General features: G+C 36.4%; 1 protein-coding gene across 4 annotated transcripts in view; it reads left to right on the plus strand.

The window, feature by feature from the left end:
* Positions 1-24,605, plus strand: part of LRRIQ1 (leucine rich repeats and IQ motif containing 1) — a 145,223-nt gene that overhangs the window by 96,562 nt on the left and 24,056 nt on the right. For all 4 annotated transcript variants that reach the window (XR_012691364.1, XR_012691363.1, XM_075209368.1 and 1 more), the window contains one exon: positions 3,377-3,478. Coding sequence is in view for 2 of the 4 variants with exons in the window: in XM_075209368.1 (XP_075065469.1) it covers positions 3,377-3,478 (102 nt within the window). In the remaining 2 variants the exon portion in view is untranslated. The remainder of the gene's footprint in view (positions 1-3,376; positions 3,479-24,605) is intronic.

Genomic DNA, 24,605 nt, shown 5'->3' on the forward strand with positions numbered 1-24,605 from the left:
AGACAATATAAAACATGCCTTTTCCCTTTAGAATTCATCCCTTCATATTTTCATACATTCACTGTACAGGATTACAGTACAATCTTCTAAATACTGCACAGATCTAATCCTTAGATGACCCCACATGAAAAAATCTGGTACCCTCCTGAAGGTCAGGACATGTACGTTCCATCTAGTTATATTTTGATCTTTTTATTGTTTTTATTTTTACCACAAAAATTAAAACAAATACCAGGAACTTTGTGTAATTTCAAAAATGCAGTGTGGCTATTTTACAGTAAGGAACAGAATATATATATGTCATCTGCCTTGTACTGCTTTTGAAATATGATGTGGTAATGTACAACAAGATTTACAGCACTGTTTATTCAACTATTAAAAATACAATGCTTTAGAAAACAAACTAAAAATGACTACTATATATTGTCACTACTAAATATAGATTAGCCGTAGGTTCATACATTAATTTGTACACCAGAGAGCAGCGTGAAATGACTCGCTGTCTTCTTAGTCTTGTTAATTTATATTATAAATATTATTTAATCATTTATTATTTATTCTTCCTTAGAATGTTAATGCGCTAAATCTAAAAACTTTTCAAAGATGTCACATCATTTACGTAAGAACTTTGGCCCAATTTGTAGCCACCAAGCTTTTTATCCTGGAGGTAAATATAGTAAAGTGGAAAATGGGCATAAAATTGTAATTATATTCGCTTTTGGTCTGTCAAGATGTATTTAATATTTCAAAAGACAGATGGAATGCATCAGAGTTTTGCTGGAGTTTACAAATTACATCATTTGAGCTCCATACTTCCGTCACCTTCTTCAGTCTTAAATAAAGACACAGAAACGTCCCTTTCTGCAAATATCTATGAATGTGGCATTTTGATATCAACAATGGCTATCAAATTTTGTTCTCTTCTGTCTCTAACACGGGTGTAATGTTATGACACTAATAACAGTGAAGGAAAATAAATATGGGCTATGCAGCTGCTGACCAAGCGTTCCGATATACCCCTTCAAGGCTTTTCTGTGCCTCTTGTCCACTGTTACATCCTTTATATGCTTTATTGTGTGATACAACTTTTAGTATTCAGTTCTGAGCCATAAGCGGCTATAAACAACCTTTAATCACCCCAAATCAAAATAATTCTTCCCAGCTAATCAGTACTCCATGTGAAATGTACAAAATAGGTTTATAGGAGTATTTTCATTGCTTTATTAGGTCATGGTGAGTGGCCATGACATTGATAAAAACCCAAAAAATGTTTAAGTTAATATTGTACTATATTTTTAAAACAATTACAATACTGTGTGTCCATTTAATATATTAATAATATCTCTCATCCATGTTTGTAGCTTTATTTGTGTCTGATAGTTAAAATAATGATTATAATTAAGATGACCTTATACTGACATTTTGCTTTCATTATAATCATTACTTATGTTAAAAGTTTGATCACGGATTGTGACCTATATTTGTATGTTATTTGGTACAATTCACTTTATAATAAAGGTCACACACACACAGTTTTGGTACTGTGAGCTACCTAACAAACCGCCATAGATGTTGTATGTGGCACTGCTTTACTCTTTATCAGTCCTTTATATAATAATCAGGGTTATGCAACAATATGCAAATGATTGTTTTTAAAATGAAGGGGTAAGAAATCTATAAAGATGAAGATATGATGGGCATTACTTTTAATGTGATTGCTAAGCTGCGGTGTCCCATTGGCTATTTTGAATACGGTTTTTACTTTCAGGCCAAAAAACGTGGTGTTCTGAAGCAGTAAGGAGATTGATACAGGATATCTTTGCATGCAGCATTTTCATAGGAAAATAGTGTTTATTTTAGAATTCTCTGTGCCAGTTTTGGAGCTATTGTCATCATTAGAATGTCCGTGACACTCCATGAGAAACAATGACACACGTTTTTACTTGCGGGTGGTCATTCAAGGCCAACTTGGCTTCACCGGGGTGTTTGCGATAAATGGAAGTGAATGGAGCAGGCAGCATTTGGAAAGATGCAACATTCCATAACTTTAATAATTGTTTCCATTTTTAGTCCTTGGTACATGCATTGTACTAGTGTTAAAAACACTAGTACAACTCACGAAAGTAACGCCATTGGGTATGAGGACTTGGATAGATCTTTGGATCTAGTGAGTGAGATCCAGGCCATAATTCCAAAGTAAATTGCAATAAAGATGTTTGCTAAGGGATGGGATATTCTTAAACATTATATGACAAATGTTATGGTTTTCATACTGTCTTAAGTTCATAAGGCTATGTGCATTTATTAATGCCATCTTCATTAGAGATACATTAAAATGCAAAGCACATTTATGCGACATGTACCTTTGCAATATTCTAACAACATTTTCCCAAAAAGAAAGTCACTACATTTATGTATGGACTCCGAGCAGTGTTTAGAAGTTATCAGCAGTATTGGATTTTGCACTTAGCAATAGAATACAGTAATAATTTTACGTTGCTGGGGAAAAAAACCACAATGCTAGAAAGCAGTAATAATTTGGGTACGTTTATTGTATCTAAACTCATATTCAGATTCCAGTGGTTTTCACATGGAGCCTTTCAGAAATGAGGCACTTCTCAAACAAATGAGAAGCATCATAGCACAGACATGCTTTGAAGTTGAAACTGTATTAGAAAAATTGGTTCAAGGTTTTCGAAGCATGACAGTCTAAGTTTTCAGAATTGCTCATCTACTTAGTTCATTCTTGATTAGAGAAGTTTAGCTCTATAGCTTTACAAGCTTCACTGTTTCTCCACATTTTTGTGAACAAATGCTAAGTTTGCTGAGCAGCATAAAAACTATGTAATATTTCTAAAGTATGCATGGATTTTATTTACAGCAAGTAAACCAAAACAAGGATTAACAAGTTAAATGTATGTATACTTGGCCTGCATTTTTCTACTAGCATGTTAATTAATTATTCCAAAACAATTCAAAAATGATATTAGAAGTTGTGAACTTTTTCATTATACAGTTATACAGTTATTTTAATATGATAAATGTCTGTATTATTTCTGCAATTTTAAATAAAGTTGAAAATGGTAATCCAATTATTTTTTTTTTTTAAATTTATACCCAATAGCTTTTTTTTTTTTCATGTAGTACAGTCTAAACAGAATTTGTTTTAAAAGTGATACTGTTTGCCATCTTGTCTGCTGTCAAAAGTCTTACTTTTTAAAGCAGGATCGTTTTTAGAAGATACTATTTGTTTTTCTCCTGAGACTGCATGAAGACATTTTTTCATGCAATCTAAGTCCTAGCAAGAGTAACTTAACCTCTACAAGAGCAAAAGCTATCATGCCCTTTTAATTTTAACATGTACATTTTCATCTAGACCCAGCTGTGCGCCTGGCGTTGTTCAAAAATAATGAAAATAAACATCCCCCTGCAAAGCCACCAAAGAAGACGCAGCCAACGAAAATAGAATACTTTCCAGGTTAGTCCCTAAGATTCTGTATTTTTATTAGTCTAAGTAATACATGTAACACCCAACACAAATCAGTTGTCTAATGCAAAGTTATAATGATAAATATCCTTTTGATGCCAAATATTATTATAATATAAGGAGGTTAATTGGCTTGTTTATGTAATCAGTTGATCCATCAAGAATATATATATATATATATATATATATATATATATATATATATATATATATATACATATAATATGTTGCATTGCACTGCCAAGATTTTGCATTTTTTTTAGACCAGCTGCAGTACTATTTGTCTTATGTAATTATCCAAATCAATGGGTGTTTAGGTTTGTATTTCAGTATTTCATTTGCATGTTTTTCAATTTTGTTCTTGACACTGGCCCCTTCTAAGACCATGTTCCTCATACAACTGAGGTTTGCAGGTAGTTCAGTGTGATCACTATTTGATCATTGTTCTTTCTATTGGATTTTTTGAATATATGCATAATCTCGGACGAATATGCCCAATTAATCATTAAGTACTTTTTGACCTTCTGTATGTAAAGCACTACATAAAAGTAAGTGAAAGAAAAAATGTGAAACATATACCCATAAACATCCGACACCTCTTAGTAAAATCCTTTGAAATAATTTTAACCAAATAAGTTAATTTGTCCGCTAATTCAGAAATTGTCAAGCGATGAATAAATATTAAGGACAGTGCCTATTTGCATAAATAAGAAGCCACACAGTGCAGTAACTATGACATGCCCGTTCAATCCAATAAAAAGTTATCTTGTAATAAAGCTACATAAAAGCCAAATATTAAAAAATCTATTTTACCGTTTTTTTATTTCATACTTGTCATTGTTTTAAAATAATTACATTTGTAGTCATCTAAGGAGGAACACAATAGTTCTGTGTGTACATTTTCATATCTGAATTTTATATATAATATTTGTGAATAGCTCTAACATGCTATAAGAGGTTCTGAAAATCTTTTATGTGTAATAATTAAATTTTGCATTTGTAGTCATTTAGGTTTTTTCTGTTTAATAAAAAGATAATCAAACATTAAGATCATTGGAAACATGGTCAATACATATTCATCATACCATACATATGTTCTTAGTTAAATGTCACAGTTGGAGGATAATGTGTAGAACAGGCTTACTCTTTTTATGTTGAAACATACCTATCTTGTATATATTTACAAGAGCTGGTCATATTAGATGGTACATTATTATCTAGTTTACAATAAAAAGCCTGTGTTGCAGGTATATGACAGAACAAAAAATAAAGCTCTTAAATAGAAATAAACACATTTATTATATTGTTTGTTGCGTTAACTGGATAGTTGATTAGGTTTAAAAAAAGTCAGTTTTGTTCAGTTATTGAGCATGAATTAGAAAAATATGAATTTCAGTTCTACAGATAAATGTAACAATTTTCATGTTATATTGGTTGATCTGTTTTGTTTCCAGTATATGACAGTAACATCTATATGTAGTTCCCTTTCTTGTCTTCTCATGCTAATCCAACTACGATGATTTGTGTCATAAATTCTAATTACTTTTAACTGTGTAAATAATAACGTAATATTTCTTTATTGCTATGTAAGTATGACAATGTGAGCGGTTTTTAAATAAAATAAGAGCTCATCTAATACACAACTAAGACATAAACCGATATTGTATACATTTAGCAGCAGTGAGGCTCCAGAGGTCCAAAACAATAACAATTATTCATTAAATTCAGATGGCGGGTGGTAGAAAGCCTGTGGTAAAACAACATAATACTGTTGCTCTTCAAAAGCAATACAGTTGTTAATTCCTCACAAAGGAGAGAGTCCAAGTGATCAGCGGTGGTCAGCATTGTGCACCAGAAAATGTGAAATCTTATATAAGATGCTAAGAGTATTAATCTATGAAAGGGTTTTTTAAAAACGATAATTTTGTCTGCAGCGAAAAAGCTTGTTGTGCAGAGTAGGGACTGTCAAGTTTGTCCTTTATCCAGTGCTGTTTATTTAAATATCTAAAACGCATAAAAAAAAAGTCTTGTTTTTTGTCGTATCTGCAAATTTACTGTTTTTTTTATATAACGGCCAACTTGTTTTGCCCACCATCCAGAGCAAAGGATTTCCCCTTCACTAAGCATATCTTTCCTCAGTGCAAAGCCATGTCCAGCAGCATGAAATCAGATACAAGAGGAGCAAAAGGTGTCATAACATGAGAACAATCGCGCCTGCTTTCAGACCTGAGTACTCACCACAGACACATTATATTTGCCTACACATAGCATGTAGTGTTAGGACTGAGTTCCTGTCACACGGACGAGATGCACCTTATGAACCCAGTAGGCAATGTTTATAGAGTGTATTAGCGTTTGTTTGACAGGAACTCATCGCTTACAGTGCGTATTAGGTGCAAGCGCTGGACACTGCGCCCAGGTTGTAAATAGTCCCCATTATGTAAAGGTATAATTAATGTTTTGTTGAGAATTTGATTTTGTACCAGTTTTATGCAATATTTTTTTCGCAAGAGACAAAAGAAAAATATAGTAACCTAGTTAAACAGTAAGGTTGAAAAAAAGATACAAATCCATCAAGAACAAGAAAAAAAACTGATCTCCTATGTGGCAATTGGATTAATTTCCTGGGTCAGTATGTCCAATAATTTACTGATTATAATTTAAGATCCCATTTCTGAGAAATAGATCTCATTTATGTTTTAATCTTTTTAGTTAACCTGCCATCACCAGATGCATTGGTGGGGAATTCCATGGCCTGACTAACCTAAAAAATCTTTTTATATGCTATATCTATGTAACCTATTGTGATCATAAACATATCCGTGAGCTGAACGCCTTTTCTCAGTCTTAAAGCTGAGTAACTAAATAGAACATTTCTTTCTCCGACCAGAGTTTCACCACATATTATGGTACTTGAAATTTTGGCATAAAGGTTTTAGGACTCGTTCAGACAAGCAGTTTAACAGTTTTATGATTTTTCGTCATGTCGCTTTTCATCTGCAACAGATAGATAGACAGCGCACAGAAGACGCTGCATGCGTAGGGTTCACTGATCCCTGTGCTGATACAGGTGTGTTGCTTACATTGTCAGCAATGTTTAGTGTGGCACAGCATGCTTGTTTAACATTGTCCCTTACACTTGGTATAGGGATCACTAATCCCCAAGTCTACAGCATGGTATGTGTTCTCCATCATTCTGCATTTCAGATAGAAAATGACTTGGCAAAAATAAAGACTACTGAAATCACTTGTCTTAATCGGTTTGAGCCAGTAGTAGATTTTAGGATGGGAGGGGTGGCCACTTCAGTTGCAGCATCGGGCAGTAGAACAGTTCTGATATTACCTTATAGGGATTGTTCATCATTTAGACCAACATTTCCTTACTTTTATCTTTTGTTCTGTGTCTCTTGTTTATATATGTAGACAAACATGTATACACACTTTAAGTGGATTTTTCAAGTGTCAGCTAAGCTCTTAAGTTTTATGATCACAACCACATTGGGGTTTATTCACTACTAAACTGCTATTATGGCATATATACTTTAACCCATAGTAACCAGTTTGTGTAAGGGACACAGTAAAAGAAAATGTCCTCATTATGGATTATTGTGAATCCTAGTACTGATTTATTCATATGTCATATTGTATGAAATCCACCTGAAAAATAGAATGTCAGTCTGTGTGTCACCTTTTCCACTTGTCAGCACATTGTTGTTCATTTTCTGAATACATTACAGTATGGGTCTCATGTACAGTTGGATGCAAGTACATTTTATTTGGGCAAAATGCGCATCTCAATACTGCGTCTTTGCACAGAAAATGCGTAAGCACCTGTGTAGACTCACACTTATCTTACATTTACTAGACTCTACAATTAGAGGTGGATTGAGGGAGGGAAGGGGTGTTTCAGCATATTCCAAGTTCAGTAAAGGTGTGTTCACCTACTAGCTTCCTATGTAGAAGTTGAGATGGCCACAGATACACCAGTCAGGAGGTTTATTTGTTGTGGGACCTTGCAACCGTTTTAAAACATTTTTTAATAAATAAAGGTAAAAAAACAGCAGGACCCCCACACCCGCAAACAAAAGAAAAAGTGCTAGCAGCGCACATAGTAGGCTGGTAGTGTGAATTTCTCTAATGGACTGTTCCTGCCATAATGTCAATCTGCCCTAGTGCGTACAGCACATGGCTTAGCTTCCTAGTAGAATCATGCCAGCAAAAAATGCAGCCCCCACTAGGAAAACCAGTCCCGTACTGAAAGCACCAGGGCTCTTCCCACACCTCTGGTGTGGTGGGTGTGGGGTAATATAAAGTTAATTGATTAATTTATTTTTTTACTGATGTACTACAGGTCCCAGCAAGCCAAGCAGCCCTTAACTCCTTGTGTATGTTGGCATTTGTAGAACTACAAGCGACAACAGGCCCTGTCATCTTGGAACCTGTAGTACACCTGTAAAAAAAACAAATAGTTTATTGCTCAACTAAATCCAAGGAGTCCTCATTTTTCCTCCAAGCTTGCGTTAATAAAAGAAGAACTGCTCATTACAGAAGTCACGACACGATGACAGGCTCAGCTCCCTAACTAATACAGAACGGCTTCACTCTGATCAGAGCGTTGGAAAGCAGCTCTGTATGACTTAGTGGTAAGACACAATATAGGGTCTTGCCACTAACCACAATGGCCCTGATTCATTAAGGAAAGCAGATAAAATGAATAACTTTGCACCTTGGCAAAACCATGTTGTTTTGGAGGGGGAGGTAAACTTAAAATGCGATGTCAGATTTATATTTGGGGTAGGTCATGTCCTAGACCAACTTTAAATTTTGGTGTACAAATAAGCTATCAAGTATTTGTGTGTTACATGAAAAAAACAGACAGTATTTATATTATGTGCAAAATAAAAAACAAATTTACACCTCTTGCATTGTAACATGGTTCTGTCCAGGTGAAAACTTACTCATTTTTTGCCTTACTTTCCTTAATAAATCAGGCCCAATGTATCAGAGAAATTTGTTGACAATTTTGCACAGTTGCGCACGGTATTACAGTAAAAAGTGTGCAGATTTTTGGGCTAATATGGCAGAAGTTTGCTTTGGACTATGGAAACAATTATCCACCATTTATAATGGGACACATTTTGCACTTTCCAGTTGTACTTGGAAAGCACATTTTCTAGACACAATTTGAGTAGTGTGCATAAAATACTTCAAACAAGCTCAAGTTGAAAATGTAATAAAAGAAGTCCTAATACCCCCCTCCCCCCACTCTCAACATTAATTTAAGCCAAAATGAGGCTAAACTGAGCAGTGTTTTCAGAGTGAAATGAAAAGTGTAAATGAATAAAGAGGATGGTCTTAGAGTTTACTGGAGTGTTTCTAAAAACTGTTAAGTGGGTGTGAACTTTAAAATCCCCCTTGGCGGACAGGTAGATGCACTTGTTCACATAAACAAACATAGCACATAAGCAGTTTTGATTTTCATAAGTGACCTTTAGTGTTTCATACAAATTCTAAACAGTTTTATTCTACAGTAAGGCACTATAGCGGGCAAGTTAAGGGGTGTATCCATGATGAATATAATATGTATGGATATCATTGGTACTTTCATTTTACATTTAATATATTATACAATGTTAACATTTCAAATAATCGTATCCCAACTTATTGCAGTATTTTAGAATTTATATTTGTTTTGTGTGGCTCTTCTTACAGAGTCAAACAAGGTTCCTAATGCTCCACAGGAGGCTGGCAATGTTTGCCTTAGGAAAACACATGGTATTGCTACTGCATGTTTACAATAATGCGCTGTTATACGAAAATGTGCAGAGGTAGCAGTCACTTCTGAATAATCATATATGTGATTATACTCTCTTGATCTCTCATGAATCCTTGTGGAGTAATCGTCAAAGAGATCACTTCTGTGGCTTAGTCATCCAATAAGCAGCTACGCACCATACATGTTCTGTATACAAAAAAAATGGTTTAGGGGGCCTGAAAACACCAACTATGTTTACATTCTGTCCTGGGAGTGGCCCAGATTACAGTTTTCCTCCTGCCATCCATTCCAATATTGGCTATAATTTAGTCACTTGGTGATTATTAAAGTGTGATCTATGCATTATATGTATTTCTACTTCGATATGTTAAATAATGCTAATTTATGGAGAAATAAAGATTTATGTGCCATAGCTTTAATTTTAATTACTAATAGAAAAATAAAGAGAAATTTGTTTAATTATAATTTAGAACAGAACATAAACCATTGTGTCAGCCATGCATAGACTACTTGCACTTACACAACTTCCACATTCATTCATTTATTAATTTTAATGCATTGCAGGTAGCTTAGAGAGGGCTTTGGAAATAAGTATTTAAGTTAAAAGTATGTCATTTTTGGCACCTAAAATGTCCGTTTTGCTCATTTGTTTAAGTCTTAACATTTGTGGTTAGTACTGGTAATTTTTAGAGTCAGTGGATGGAATCATATATAAACATGTTTGAATTAGAGAAGTTTGATATATTTTGGGAAGTAATTTAATCTCTTTGCATTTGCAAAGAATTAAGTAAGGTGCTTGTTTCAAATATTTTACTAACCTACTCTGTAATTCATTGTAATATTCAAATAATTATGCCTCCCCTCCAAGAAAAATTGCGTCTTAAGTAGGAATGTATGCTATGAAATATATTATTATTATTATTAGTTATGATAGTAGTAGTGTCCCTTAAACACAGAACGTAATTCAAATCTAAAATACAGTTTATACAATATAGATAACTCAAACTTTTCATTACATTCAGTATATTTAACTATGCTTTAATAAAAAAATATACAGTTACTAATTTTTTCAAATTGTATTTCATTGAAAAAGTCTTCTTCCCCGTATTCATAAGTTATTAAGATATATTATTATCCCACTTAACCCTATCTATTTATACATTATATAAGAATCAGTTTATTACTTTAGGCGCTGTCCCACCAATCGTGCAGAATACCCTGCAGCTCTTGAAATCGAATATTAAAGAGGCTGTAAGAATCCAGCCACAAGATGTTGTTCAGGTGGTAGAGGACCCCTAAGGCACAGTACAAAATGCAGTGTGGTTCGCACATTTGTTGTGTCCACCTGGGTATAAGACTTTTCTAGTCTTCCTGCAAGCTTTTTAAAACTTGTAGGCGAACATTTGATTTGATTGTTTGATCCATGGATTACAAGCAGCGGCATGCCCATCTTTTTGTGTTTTCTTTGGTATTAAGTAGTATATGGAGAGAGAGAAAGATTAAGTCTCCCCTCACTGAAATACACTGACATGCAAAATTGTACCAGATAATTTAACAGAGTATCATATATTTAGGTCACATATTGTATTTTATTTTTCTTTATATGTTCATTTTCCCATGCACAACTTCTGGCTTAGATGAAAAATGTAGACACTGACATTCTGACAGTCTGTTAGATAGGTCACATCAAACTAATGAACTAAATCACTTTCTACAGCAAAGACAGTCATCCTGTGTTTTGTGCTGTTCAGTTTCCAAGACTGGAATACTTAACATTGTGGCTCTACATTATATGTGTATCATTTATTTTAGGTATGTACATGTACTCACCTATGTTACTACAATTGCTTGCCTTAGTCTCATCAATGCTTACCTGTACACACATCATATGACAAAGTTATACTGATTTAAAAAAATGTTGTCTGAATGCCTGAAGCTGATATAGACACTTTGCATTACATATATGTGTGTGTGTGTGTGTGTGTGTGGTCACTTCATTCTAACTTGTTTGAAGTATGTCTCCTCAGTTTTCATGCATTATACAATAAAAATGTAGCATTGCAGACGTTCTCCTATTGACAATTCTCATAGGACATGACAGTTTTTACTATATGTATACATATATATATATATATAGATAGATATAGATATCTATATATATATATATCTATATAAATATAGATATATATATATAGATATAGATATATATAGATATATATCAAGATCTATATATATATATATATATATATATATATACAGTATAATATATATATATATATATATATATATATATATATATATATATATATATATATATTATAGTTGTATGGATAGATATATGAGAGAAAAAAGTGAAAGAGAGATGCACGCACTAATGAATATTTCTGGATGAAGAAGCATACGTATCTAGTTAAAAATAGAATCAGCAGGAGGTTTTTTTTCCCTTTTAAAAAATGTTTTTTGATCAATCAACTTTTAATTAAAGCAGTTCAACTCTGACTCTGTCCGTAGCAAGTAAAACTTAGACATATACATTTCCAAAAACATGTAAGATCTTTATCTTGTGATGTGCTGAAACAGGAAGTTTGAGAAGCAGAGCGGAGTGTAGCTTTGTTTCTTATTATCTAGTGTGAGCTCACACAACAATAGAGGCTTGCACATTGAAATATTTTCTCATTTGAAGAAATAAATGGCTCTCTACCAGCCGCTTAACATGTAAAACGAGTAGGTTAGTTATGTCCAATACTTCCAAAAAAAAAGCTAGGATAAAATAAACATGAGGAGTTGGATATCTTGGAAAAAATCTGTCATGGGTTTGGGTTAATCATCTCCAGAAGAATTTCAACTTGATGCCTGAAATGTTAGACTTCTTGGAGAAAGTAGTAAGGCCTGAGGCTGTGTTGATCTGAAGGAGTGCTCTCCATGGGTCAGATTTGCTCTGCTGGCAGAGTGCAATCCCAGTTCACTAGAGTGGCCATATGAAAAATACTGCTGTGGCCCTCTCCAGTGTGTACTTGCGCTTCACTGATACAGTTGTGATAGCCACATTTTAGAATGAAACATAAAATAAAACCTGTATATAATTTTTAATACCACTGTCGTACAACCAAAACATTGCATTCCTCATACACTTACTCACTGAGTGAAATCCGGTTAATAAATAAATGGATTTACAAAATGTACACATTAATAAGTGCTGTAAGTCTATGACAGATTTTATTGCCAATTTGATTCCTCTTAAGACAGCTTCATTGGAACAAACTCCTACTAAGACAGGGTTAGGACCATTCACATTCTTTTTCATCTGACCATTGTATGACCTGATAACTATTTCCTGTGCCTAAGGAAGGTTATGACCTGGGTCGGAAAGAGCAAGATACAGATAATTTTAGAATCCATTTAAACCTGGATGATTTTTTTTTTTTTCTACTGGGGGAGGATAAAGTCTGGATTAATTCCTTATTGAATGAAGTGTTTCAACACTTGGATTTAATTGTAACGGTTAAAAATAAACAGTCTGTTGCCATGTGTTGAAGTTCATACGGTTCAAATTGTTTTCAAATAAAATAACATAAAATGGAAGAGCGTTGTTTTTTCTTTGCCATTGAAAACAGATTTGAAGATGTATTTAATTCACCTTGTAGCGTCACCTCCTGCTTAGATAACACTATGAAGAAGACGGAAAAAGGAAGTGTAATTCTATGAGAGTTAACCATTCAGGTAGATTGTATTATTTGCTTACATAAATAATTTGAGTCTTTTTGTATATACTTGTGACGGAAGTGCCGGGAAGCGCTATAACTAATTTTGACCCCCTTTGTCACCATGATAAAATAAACTCTGTCTGTCACTGAGAATTCAAGTGTTTCTAATCTGCTAGCAACCTTACATGAGGCATAAAATGCAATAGGGGACATTTATGAAAAATGGTGCACAGGAAAACTGGTGTTGCCCATAGCAACCAATCAGAATTTATTTACATTTTCTAAATTATAACAGAAAAACGACAACTGGCATTTTATTAGTTGCTATGGGGAACACATTTAATGCAAACAGGGAAACAAACATATTTGAGATTTTATTGGGATTTTTATTATTTTTCAGGGCACATCTGTTATTAGCATTTTCCATAATTGCTTCTGCTGGATTGATATGTCAGATAGATGGTGTACTAAAATAGTACGCCAGCCCTGTTACCCATTCTTTTTGACAGGCAGTTAATCTTTTTGATAACTGTATGTATGTCAGTAGTTGTTATGCTATAATATTGGTTACCCACGAATATGATTTCCAGTATGTAGTGAGATAATGTTTGATCTGACATTTAATATGTGTGTTGGGTATATTGCGTAGCTACCTCATTTGATACTTTTTGCTGCTATATAAGATACAGAGTTGCCTAGCAGTGTGACACCAATCTCTGTCGTATTCCACTGCCCTTATTACATTGGTAGAGGGATAACTGGCAGTATGAGTAGAGGTCCTGAAAAGGAGCAGTATCCTCCCTCTTATATACATCACATTTTTCCTTACCCACTAACCTGCCCTGTTTGTTGACAATGTCTGCATGTATAGAGTAATTGTAATAAATCATATTAATTAAATGTATATTAAGATGTATATATTACTTTATAGTATTAATATGAAAATCCTCATCTCTATTCCCTGAGAACTTTTTTATTTTTTTCTTGTTGTCAACCTTCCTTCTTTTTTATTATTAATATATATAAGGGTCAGAGGACAAGATCATAACTGACTTGCTTTTTACATTAAAATCATTCTTAACCATCTGCTGAATTTTTACATGACATCTTTATATCTAGCTGTCAGAGTTTGTTTGTATTGTTTTTTTGCCAAAATTTAAACAGAAGAGAGAAATATTTGTGATGCATCTGCGTCTTTGGCGGCCTACCCGTATCATCTCTCTGCGCTGGGCGCACTCCCATTCTGCTTATGCGCACTGTGATTATTCGTTTGATCTGTGACCTAGTTTCACACTGTTCTCAAGTCAAATCTGTTCTCAACATCTTTGTGAAAACAGACTATATGCTAAGCATGAAAAATATGTCTTTGCACAAATACAGGTCCTACATCATCTCAGAATATGGCCTTCATATGGATTCTGAAAAAGTTTTTTGAAGAACTAAACTGGTTACAATAAGTTGGCCTAAAAGCTACAAATCACTGCCTAGTTTTTGCCAATTACTACTGGCAAATCATTTTATTTATCAGTTATTGCTCCAATCAAAGCCTTCAGCAGAAAATGCTTGTGTTTGGTCATCAGAAACAGTGTGTACCTTCAAGTTCAATAAATAACATTTTTATTTTGCCTCGGGACTGAAGCATTCTTATACTACCTACCTTTTTGAGGAAGACTCTTAATCGATTAGACTGGATCTTCAGTGCAATAAACTGAGTTGATATCAACCATGCAGTTTATTCTCTAAAAAAGTTTCAGTTGCTGCTGAAAAAAAAGACAATCAACCAGTCCTTCAAAAATCTGTCCCAGAAAGACATTTGTTGCCAAGAAGCTTGTCTCTGGCTTTTCTTCATTTGTTTCCAAGAAGCTTCTGACTTGGGCTCACAAGCAAACAGGGCATTAAGCAAACCCTGGAACTCCGTACCATTGCTGACCTAATTTAAAGAAATATTTAACTGAATTTCTCTTGGCCTGCTCCTTTTGCACAAAAAACGTTCCTCTGCAAGCTCTCTCCCTCTTTTGGAAAAAAAAAAAAAATGGACCATAATTATATGAACTTTATCATAGAGCTTCCACTTTCTGTGAACTTCCTCTATATATCGTATCTGCCAAAGCAGTGCAATTTGATAACAAATTGTTTGGGGCCTTCTGTAAACGATTGGATATTAGATTGTATTTTTGTTACATATCATACCTTGTCTAATGCAGGGCCGTCTTTCCCACTGGGCACGATGGGCAGGTGCCCGGGGGCCCAGACAGGACTCAATGAATATAAAAAATTCCTGCAAAAAAAACAACTTACCTCTTGCAGATCAGGTGGTCAGGTTGTGCTCCGGCTCCTTCCCTGGTCCCCACTTCCGTGCTGTGCTCGCAGTGAATGTCGGGCGTGACGTCGGTGACATTCACTGCGAGCACAGCATGGAGGAGCGCAGAACGGAGACTCAGAGAGGACCCAGAAAAAAGAAGAAAAGGGGATCGGATGCGATTGAAAGGCAAGTTAAGGGGACCCATATTATATATATATATATATATATATATATATATATATATATATATATATATATATATATATATATATAAAAAGAAGAAACAATACCAAAACAATGGCGCTGTAGCAAATTATCAATATAAATAAACAAAAATGTCCAAATGTGAATCTCTCATAAAACACTTCCCGTGTGCAGGCAGCAGCCAGTCCTCCTTGAGCCAATCGGTGTAAAACGGAATGATCTAGAAACAAAATGTAAAGAGGAGGCGCACAATAGTGTAATATTGTTACAATACAAGTAACTTTTAGACCAGATTGGTCTGAAATAATCCCCTACTACCAATAGAATAGATCTATGGTCTTAATGTGATATATAGTACATAAACACCAACCACTCGTGTAGTGAATGTGCGTACCAGATAAATGATCTTTAAAGCTCATCAAATGAGGGGAACATCCTGGATGTAGCTGATCATATATCCTTCAGGATTTCCAACGAGCCAGTAGATATCTCAAAGATAATGAAACCACAGGTGTAATAGCTCAAAAATACAATTTATTGAAAACACAGCATCTACTTACATATCAAGTAGCTGGAAATCAGCTTGGCTGTGTACACATAGCGATAGGCAATAAAATGAAAGTCCAATAATAAAATCCAAGTGTACAGATAAGTTCTCAACGCGTTTCGTCTGTTAGTTGTCAGACTTCATCAGGAGAAATCAGAATATATATATATCGTGATTTAGACCAAACGGCGCTCAGTGTATATCACCAATAAAGTGCTTAAAAGTGCTCTATTATAAAATACACATACAGTAGTCTGCTTCAAACTCCAAAAGGCACCAAATTGCAGATGCAGATAACCTAGGTAAACATGAGAGAAGAATCGCCAAACATAGTGTAAAACCATATGATTAAATTGTATAAATTGAGTGCTTGAATAGCCGCGTACCAGATAGATATGGGCCCCGGTGCACTGCTTTGCCTGGGGACCCATAATGTCATTAAGATGGCCCTGGTGTAATGGACAGGCAGAGAGGTCCTATCAAGTCCTCAAGCATTCCCTAGAAGTTTGTTTTTGCACACCAAGATGACTGGCCATGTTTATTTTGTTGGTCAGCGTTTGCAGACAATAATCATAACGTTACCCTCTACTCTACATATTCACAAAGTGTTATATGTTTCTCTACTCAAGTCTATGGTAATAAATCTGTTGTTACTTTATTCTTTCTTGACATGAAACAAAGAGTTTCAAGTGAAACAATTTGTAGTCTCAAATATTTAATGGAGAAGTCTTTTTGACTGAAAGAGAGATCTTGTGTTCAGACCAATCATTCCTCCAATAGTAAAGAAAATTCAATAAGGAATTTCCATTACACCAGCTACAAGGTCAACTGTGAGATACTATCATGCAGTACTGTCCTTAGTGCCATCCACTGATCTTTTACTCTCAGTGCCTGGTGGGTTCCCACCCTGCTTAGACATACACATTTGCCTCTGCTGATATTTTATCTCTTTGAACCTGGTGCTTGCTATCAGCTGGCGCAAAACAGTTAGTCAGTGCACAACACTGCCTGAGCAACAGGTTTCCTTGTGCTTTAGTCACTATAACTAGTCAGATCTGCCTTTACCAATCTCTTCTACCTGTGTCCCTGACCTTTGTCTCATTTCTCTCTTAACCTATGCTGCCTGTCCTGACCTTTTCACCTATCCTCCACTTTAATTTTGTGTTGTTTCTTGGTCTTTCAAGCTACCTAAAATAAGCAATCTTGTAACATATATGTATATTTTAATGTAGTGAGCATGTATGTGTCTCATACATTAACACCTTTTGTAACGCCATCATGATAGATATAATGATAGACACCAGACAGTGCCCAAGGAATGCCTATTAGAATATTCAGTTGCTGAAGTGTTTATTAGATGGTGCCAAGTTCAGCCATGAGATCAGCTTACATTCACAACTGGGGCACAGAAGTGTTGATGAGGACTGGCTAAAGTTGTAGATTACAGGTTGGTAATGTGATTTAGGCACACATTTGTACTGCCATTTTATCAGGATTTGAAAGATGTACAGGCGAGCTCAGACCCCAGGGGCTTGTAACCCATAAAACTATGGATCAGTCTGTAACTGGAAGGGTATACTTGGCAATACCTCTACATGAAGGTTTCAGAATGCACTCTCTACCATAGATTGTATATCAACAGTTCATAGATGGCTACAATGTGCATAGGAAGAAATGGCAGCAAGCAATTTCATTATACTCCCTAGGGGATTCTGGGAGAGCCTCTGATAATGGCTGAATTGTCCCGAATAATGTCAAAACTAGAAGACACCCTTCATGTATCCAGTTGCATTTCAGAATATAGCGATTAATATCCACAATGCAGTATGATTACGGTTCCACCTTACAGTAAGCGTACCAGAATGATGCTGATGCAAAATGAGTTACTGTTCCGTAAACGCTTCCATATAAATAATAATCAGTGGTAATTGGTTAGACTCACAGGACTTCGGATGCAGATGCACCATTGCTAAATCTACAATGTATTACAATGCTGACACAGTGGCCTGTAACAGCAGGTCCCCAAGTAATAAAAACAGGTTCAGCTTTCATTCAACAGAGGAAATAATCAGCAACTAGGTTCTCTTTATTGTAGCAAGTCCAGATACAGGTAAGTGCATAGCAAAATCTGTAATAGAGTACAGGGCTGACACAGCAGTAGTCCAAGCAATGGAAGTACATTTTGCCGTAGTTAACATTTTATGAAGCACAGTAACAAGTTGTAGTCAATATAAAAAGCAGGGTCAAAATGGTAGTTAGCAATGGAGATCAAAATGAATTGGTCAATACACAGAAATACAGGTTAACAAGATAGCTGGTCACTGATCACATATACTCAATAATCTGGCAAGGAAACCTTGTACTGACCGGATCTTTGAACCACAGGTATGCATCCCAGCACCTGGGACATCATGACATCATCTGCCAGTCTAGCAAATGTTTGTGAGTCATAACTTCTAGCATACTTTCCATGCTGTGCTTTCCTAACGGTATATATCAGTGGCGCACGCAGGGGGGTTTCTGAGTCTCTAGGAACCCCCCCCCCTGCGCTAATTAAGTGGCCACTGTCCTATACAGCAGCCGCGGCGCTGTCAAAGAAGCGTCCGCGGCGGTGCTGTATTGTATACAGCACCGCCGCGGACGCTTCTTAGACAGCGCCGCGGCTGCTGTATAGAACAGCGCTGGCGAAACGGAGCTGTATATACGGTGCTATATATAATGTAGTTCTAGTGCTCTTAAGCTCAGATGCCATTACAGCTGATAGGGTTTGTGGCATATTCTGGGTATATGTTACATCAGCTACAGGCCAATAATGAGGACCAGGAAGCATTCCCACACTTCCTTGACCCTCCTTTATAGGCCAAGTCATAGAGTTCTAAAGTTGGCTGCAGGACAAGAGTGATGCTTTCTTCAAGAGTAGGTTTACAACATAATATACGTTTTCGATATCTCAATCTCCTAAAACACCATCCTATATGAGACCATGAAATTGTTTCCTGAGTTTAGACTACTCCTCTCACTAATACTTCGTACTTTTTATTCTATTAATTCGCTGTATCTAGCAGTACAGTAATTCAAACTGGAGAAAAATTATACACATTCACCCAACAGTACATAACAAAGGACTGTGAAAGTCTGCGGCAAATAGCAGTATAGCATCTGAAACCAGCCTCTCTCAAATGGGCTGGCTAATCATTAGGTCACTCCCTCACATAAGGTATGACACATCCCCTTCACGTGATCATAGAACTTCAAGGTGACTTCTGCTATGTTTTTACATAGTGAATATGTGTAATATTCTAGGTGCAGATCATATACAAATAATTAGAACATAGATGTATACTTTTTTTTAACACTGCATTCTTAAATACCCTACAAAATCGAATTGTTCTTATAAGTTCGTTGTACAGGGTGATTCAAAAGTCGCAGTACACCCTATTATTTAAAAAACTCTACAGGTAATTGGGAAATCTGAACACTCCAGTAAGGTATGGGTGACGTGGTCTATCTTTTACGGTATGTACCAAACGTGGGGGCCATCTTGAAATCGGCCAATCGGCCCAATTCCTGTAGAGGTTTTGAAATAAAAGGGTGTACTGCGACTTTTGAATCACCCTGTATTTCTGCTATAGACCTATTATTCTGAGTTTTCTTTTGATACCAGAAATAAAGATAGGTAGATGTGTAATATCTCTGTTCTAGGAGTATAATTATTTTCGAAATGATAAAACCATGTATCACTGGCTATTTATAAAAAAAAATTAACAGTTTTTACACTTTAATCTGATAGTAGAAACATATACATGCCTCTTGGAAGGCTGCCACAGTATGAAATAAAATACACTGTCCTTCAGATGGCTATCAAATCAGCCTTCTTCTTTGACTTTTTGGGTACAAATCTGACAGCATTTGCTTACTAATTATGTAAACACTTGCAAAATCAGCGAATTATCTCTGTTCTGACTGAGGGTGGCAGCTTCAGCTCAGAGTAGTAATAATAAACACAAGAAATGAACAGCCACTTTCACAATATGACAAACCATAAGTGAATTAGACTTGAGGTTAACTCGTTTAATCAGATGCTATGGCAAAGTAATTTATATTCTGGGTTTCTATAATTTTGGAAGATTTTCAATACAGATAAACTGTATATTATAAAACTACCAGTCACATTAACATATACGCATGTATTTTTCACTCCAAACGAGGCTATTAATTAAATACAGTGTCATAGAGACTTAAGTGATTATCTCTGCAATGTATAATTTACCTGTGCTCACCAATAAATGGGAGAGACTAGAAACATAAATAACATTGCAATATAGCTGTAATGCTTCTCAATATAAACCTCTACATACTAAGCTGTAACATCTAGCCCCAATGCATACCTTTATAACAGTTCAGACAAGATCTGCAGAAATAAAGTACCGACTGAAGTACAGTAACTGTAATACAGTTAAAATATTGCTGGCCTGGTTGAATTGTATAATATATATTTCTCCATCTTCCTATTTGGGGGCACTGCTCTCATGGGTATAGAGGTTGGACCAGGAGCTGGACACTTAGAACTCAAACTGCACAGTTTTTAGAAGACACTGTAGTCGACCTTTCTCTTATAAGTCTATTCATTACAGCTATCCCTCGCTGTGTCTCTCATCTACAATGTCTGAAAAGGGGAACTGTTCCAAAGCAAAGTCTGGAGGAGGCAAATCTGTAACGTATTTCACTTTCTCCAAGTGCCATGCTAAACTGCCAACTGCAAAACAGGAGCCAGATGCTCAATGTTCAGCATGCATGACCTAGGACTGTGGTCTGTGCACACCTGGGAAAGGGGGGACAGCTGAGATGTTGAAGCCTGCCTTAACAAAATCTCTGCTCAATCCATTGCTGAGGTGACACGTCATAAGGAAATATAAAAAAATCCCTTCTTCTAATCCCTGTGCCAGGGTTCCTGGGGTAGATTCTCTCCCTCAGGGATACTATTTCCCAAATCTCGTCAGAAGCCATTACAGTGGCGCAGGTAGACCCACCTTGGGCTAGGAGCTTAGAGGAGACCGTAATGGAAACTGCACAAATGTGTCATCATTGCTTGAGAGGTTTCTGGAATCTACTTCAGCCCAGATGCCTTGTATATGCCAACATTCTGCACATATTCAGTCCTGGTAGACTGAATCTGAATTCTCTTTTAGTAAGATGACGAGCTTCTGGGGGATTCTGATTTTGAAGACATTTAAGAGATCGAGGAAGAACCGGAAGTTCCGGATATTTCATTATGCAAAAGCAAAAAAAAACATTTAATTTAATTTCCTTCTGATTAATAATGTAACCCAAGCGAGTTCCAGTTCGTTTACCCACTTCTCTGTCAGGTGGGAGCTCCTGTGACAATACGATTCTCACTTTGAACACGGATTCTTTCAAGGACAGCATGGATAAGACATGTGAAATGGTTTTAAAATCTATATTTGTAGGAGCTGGAGCGATTTTCAGCATCTGCATGGATGGACAAAGTGGCAGAGAAATGGCCTCCTAAGATTGCAAAAGGTTTACAATTGTGAAGCCCAAAATCATAGTTGTTACATTTGATTGACCATATTAAAGGCATCAGAGTATTTAGTTGAGGCCACTCTGGATTTAGGTCAAACTGAATCCAGAATTTCAGATTTTGCGGTCCCTGCAAAGCAAACTATTTGACTTAGATCCTGGGAAGTGGACATGAAGTCCAAGAGGACTCTCCAGTCTCTGCACTTTGAAGGTAGTGTCATTTTTGGTCCTAAATTAGACATTATCAGTCAGATCACAGGAGTTAAAAGGTTTCAGGCCCAAAGTTCAGAGATTTAGTTGATAGTGACCTACTGGCAAACCAGCGGTGTCTTTTTTTTTTTTTTTTTTCTAGGGTTCAGTTTTTTGCACTGCAAGGGTCAAACAGGGTTTTTTCCTCATTCAGCAAGGGTGATGGGGTCCCATCTGCTGCTGTTCCGGAACCAGGGGTACAGTTCACCTCAGACATGTGGGTGAACGGTATCATTGCGAGATGTAACATTCGAAACCTCTTGGGGTCCTCCAACGAGTTGGTTCTTTACCACCAGTCTCCCAAGGAAAAGGACAAAAAGCTTGTATCTGAGGAAAGCCATCCAGTCCCCACTCAACTATGGAGTAATTGTCGCAGTTCCGGAAGAGCAAAAGGCATATGTTTCTATTCAAATATCCCTCTAGTACAAACCAGACATGACATTTCAGCACATCTTGAACCTGAAGTCCCTAAACACTCAGCTTGGGGTGGGCAAGTTCAAGATGGAGTATTTACGGTCAGTCATATATGGTATGAAAAATTATGAATTTCTGATCTGGGGGAGACATCAGTCCTCCCCTCAGGCTCGCCATAAAGGATGTGCTTGACCTCAAAGTGGTGGCAAACACCACAGCCCTGAGGTATACAAACCATCAGGGAGGCACAAGAAGCTCCCTCATCATGCCATTCATTCCAGTAGAATGGTCTCTCCACCCAGAGGTCTTCAGTCAGATTATGGAAAGATCGGGTCAGACGTCTGTCGATATGGCCTCCCGGGTAAACCACAAGGTGAACAGATTTTGCTCCAGCACCATGGATCTGCAGTCATTTCTTGAGGATGCCATGGATGGAAGTTCCAGTTGATAAACCTGTTGCCACCAATAGTCATGCTGCCTCTGGTACTATAAAAGGCCAAAGGAGAAAGGCATCCAGTAATCATGGTAGCTCCAGTTTGACCAAAAAGATCATGGTACACCAACACTGTAAGGATGTCAGCTAGACAAACAGGGAGGAACAATTTGTTAAGCCAGGGTCCCTTTCTGCACCTGGACTTAGATAACAGCATGGCTGTTGAAGCCATGATACTTACAGCCAAGGGTGTTTCGGAAGAGGTAATTCAGACTATGCTTAAAGCCAGATAGACGGTCTACACGAAGAATTGCCATAGGGAGTTGAGATTGTATATTTCCTGATGCAAAAATAAGGGTTTCAATACTTCTTTATAGATTGGCGTGTATATTTTATTTCTTACAGAATGGTTTTGATAGTGGCTTGAGTCTCTTAACGTCCAGGTGTTTGTCCTGTCAGTCTGTTTTTAGAAGAAATTGAGCCTTATTCTGGAAGTCCAAACATTCTTACATGGAGCCTCCTTGCATTCCTCCAACTGCATGTTGGGATCTCTGTTTGCTTCTCTCAGCCATGCAACTTCCACCATTTGAACTGTGAACTCTGTTGAGCTTAAGTTCCTTACATGAAAGACTGTGTTTCTCCTAGCTATCTTATCAGCACTAAGCATTTCTGAATTGGGTGCTCTATCTTGTAGATCACTGTATTTTGTATTTCACTCTCACAGGGCTGGCCTACACACTAGACCGTCTTTCCAGACCTAGGTGGTTTCAAAGTTCCTCATGAACCAGGTCATTGTTATCCTCTCTCTAAGCAAATTCTGAGTCTTTTCAGTTGCTTGATGTGGTCAGATAATTGAGGGTCTATTTAAGAAAATGTCTTTGTTGCAGAAGACTGATAATCTTCTGGTTCATTTTAATGAGCAGATGATGGGTTGGTCAGCCAGAAAGAAAATCATTGCAAGATAGATAAGAGCGATTATTCAGAGGGCATATATTAGTGCAGAAAAGCTGGTTCCAGAGAATGGCACGGCTTGGTCTGCCAGATTGGTGTTTCCTGGGGGGCGGGTTATGGAGCCTATGCCAAACAGTTATGACGGGCGACCAACTGGTCCTTAGTCAATACTCTTCACTAAGTTCTATTGCTTCAATGTTTTTGATTCCAAAGAAGCCAGCTTTGGGGAAAAAAAGTTTTGCACGCCGCTATGTCCGAGTGTACCCTCCCCTTCCCCTAGAGACAGCTTTGGAATGTCCCCATTGTAGCAGGGTCCCCCAAATAGAAAGTTAGAGAAAAGAGGCTTTTAGTATTTTAAATCCATTTCCTCATTTCATTTTGGGGGACACTGCGATTAAAACCCTTTATATTTGTTATGTTTGTTTTTCCAATGTTTGTAATCTGTAGGCCAATTTTTCTACTTGCTTGTATCCTTTTATAGTTTCCTATGGGACTGTGTTTATTAATAATTGAGAATCCATTAGAGAGGAGCTTCTGAAATGTGCAGTTTGAGTTCCAGCTCCTGGACCAGCCTTTATAACCATTGCAGCAGTATTCCCCAAATGAAATCAGATAAATGGATTTAATATAATTACAAAACTCCTATTCTTTCCCTTTAACTTTTTTTTATCATAACACACTGCAAATTATCATTGAAAAATCTATTTCTACAACTGTAGTGTTCAGCGCAAATCCCCATGCCCTGACCGCGACCATCTATGATGGCAGGCGGTTAATGCAATTGAAACAGGAACTGTTTTTCTGAGCCTGCAATCTGTAAAAACATTGTTCCAAGTATGAACATGTTTGTCCAATGCAGCAACCAAACTACATCAGAAAATTCAAACAATGGATAATATCACCAAGGACTTCTAGGATTTTGCATGGGATAGGTGAATCAGTCATTCCATAAGAGGTATTACTAATAGATGTATGTTGACGTGGATCTAATAGAAAC

Source organism: Mixophyes fleayi, chromosome 4 (genome assembly GCF_038048845.1).
Source record: "Mixophyes fleayi isolate aMixFle1 chromosome 4, aMixFle1.hap1, whole genome shotgun sequence".
Lineage (NCBI taxonomy): Eukaryota > Metazoa > Chordata > Amphibia > Anura > Limnodynastidae > Mixophyes > Mixophyes fleayi.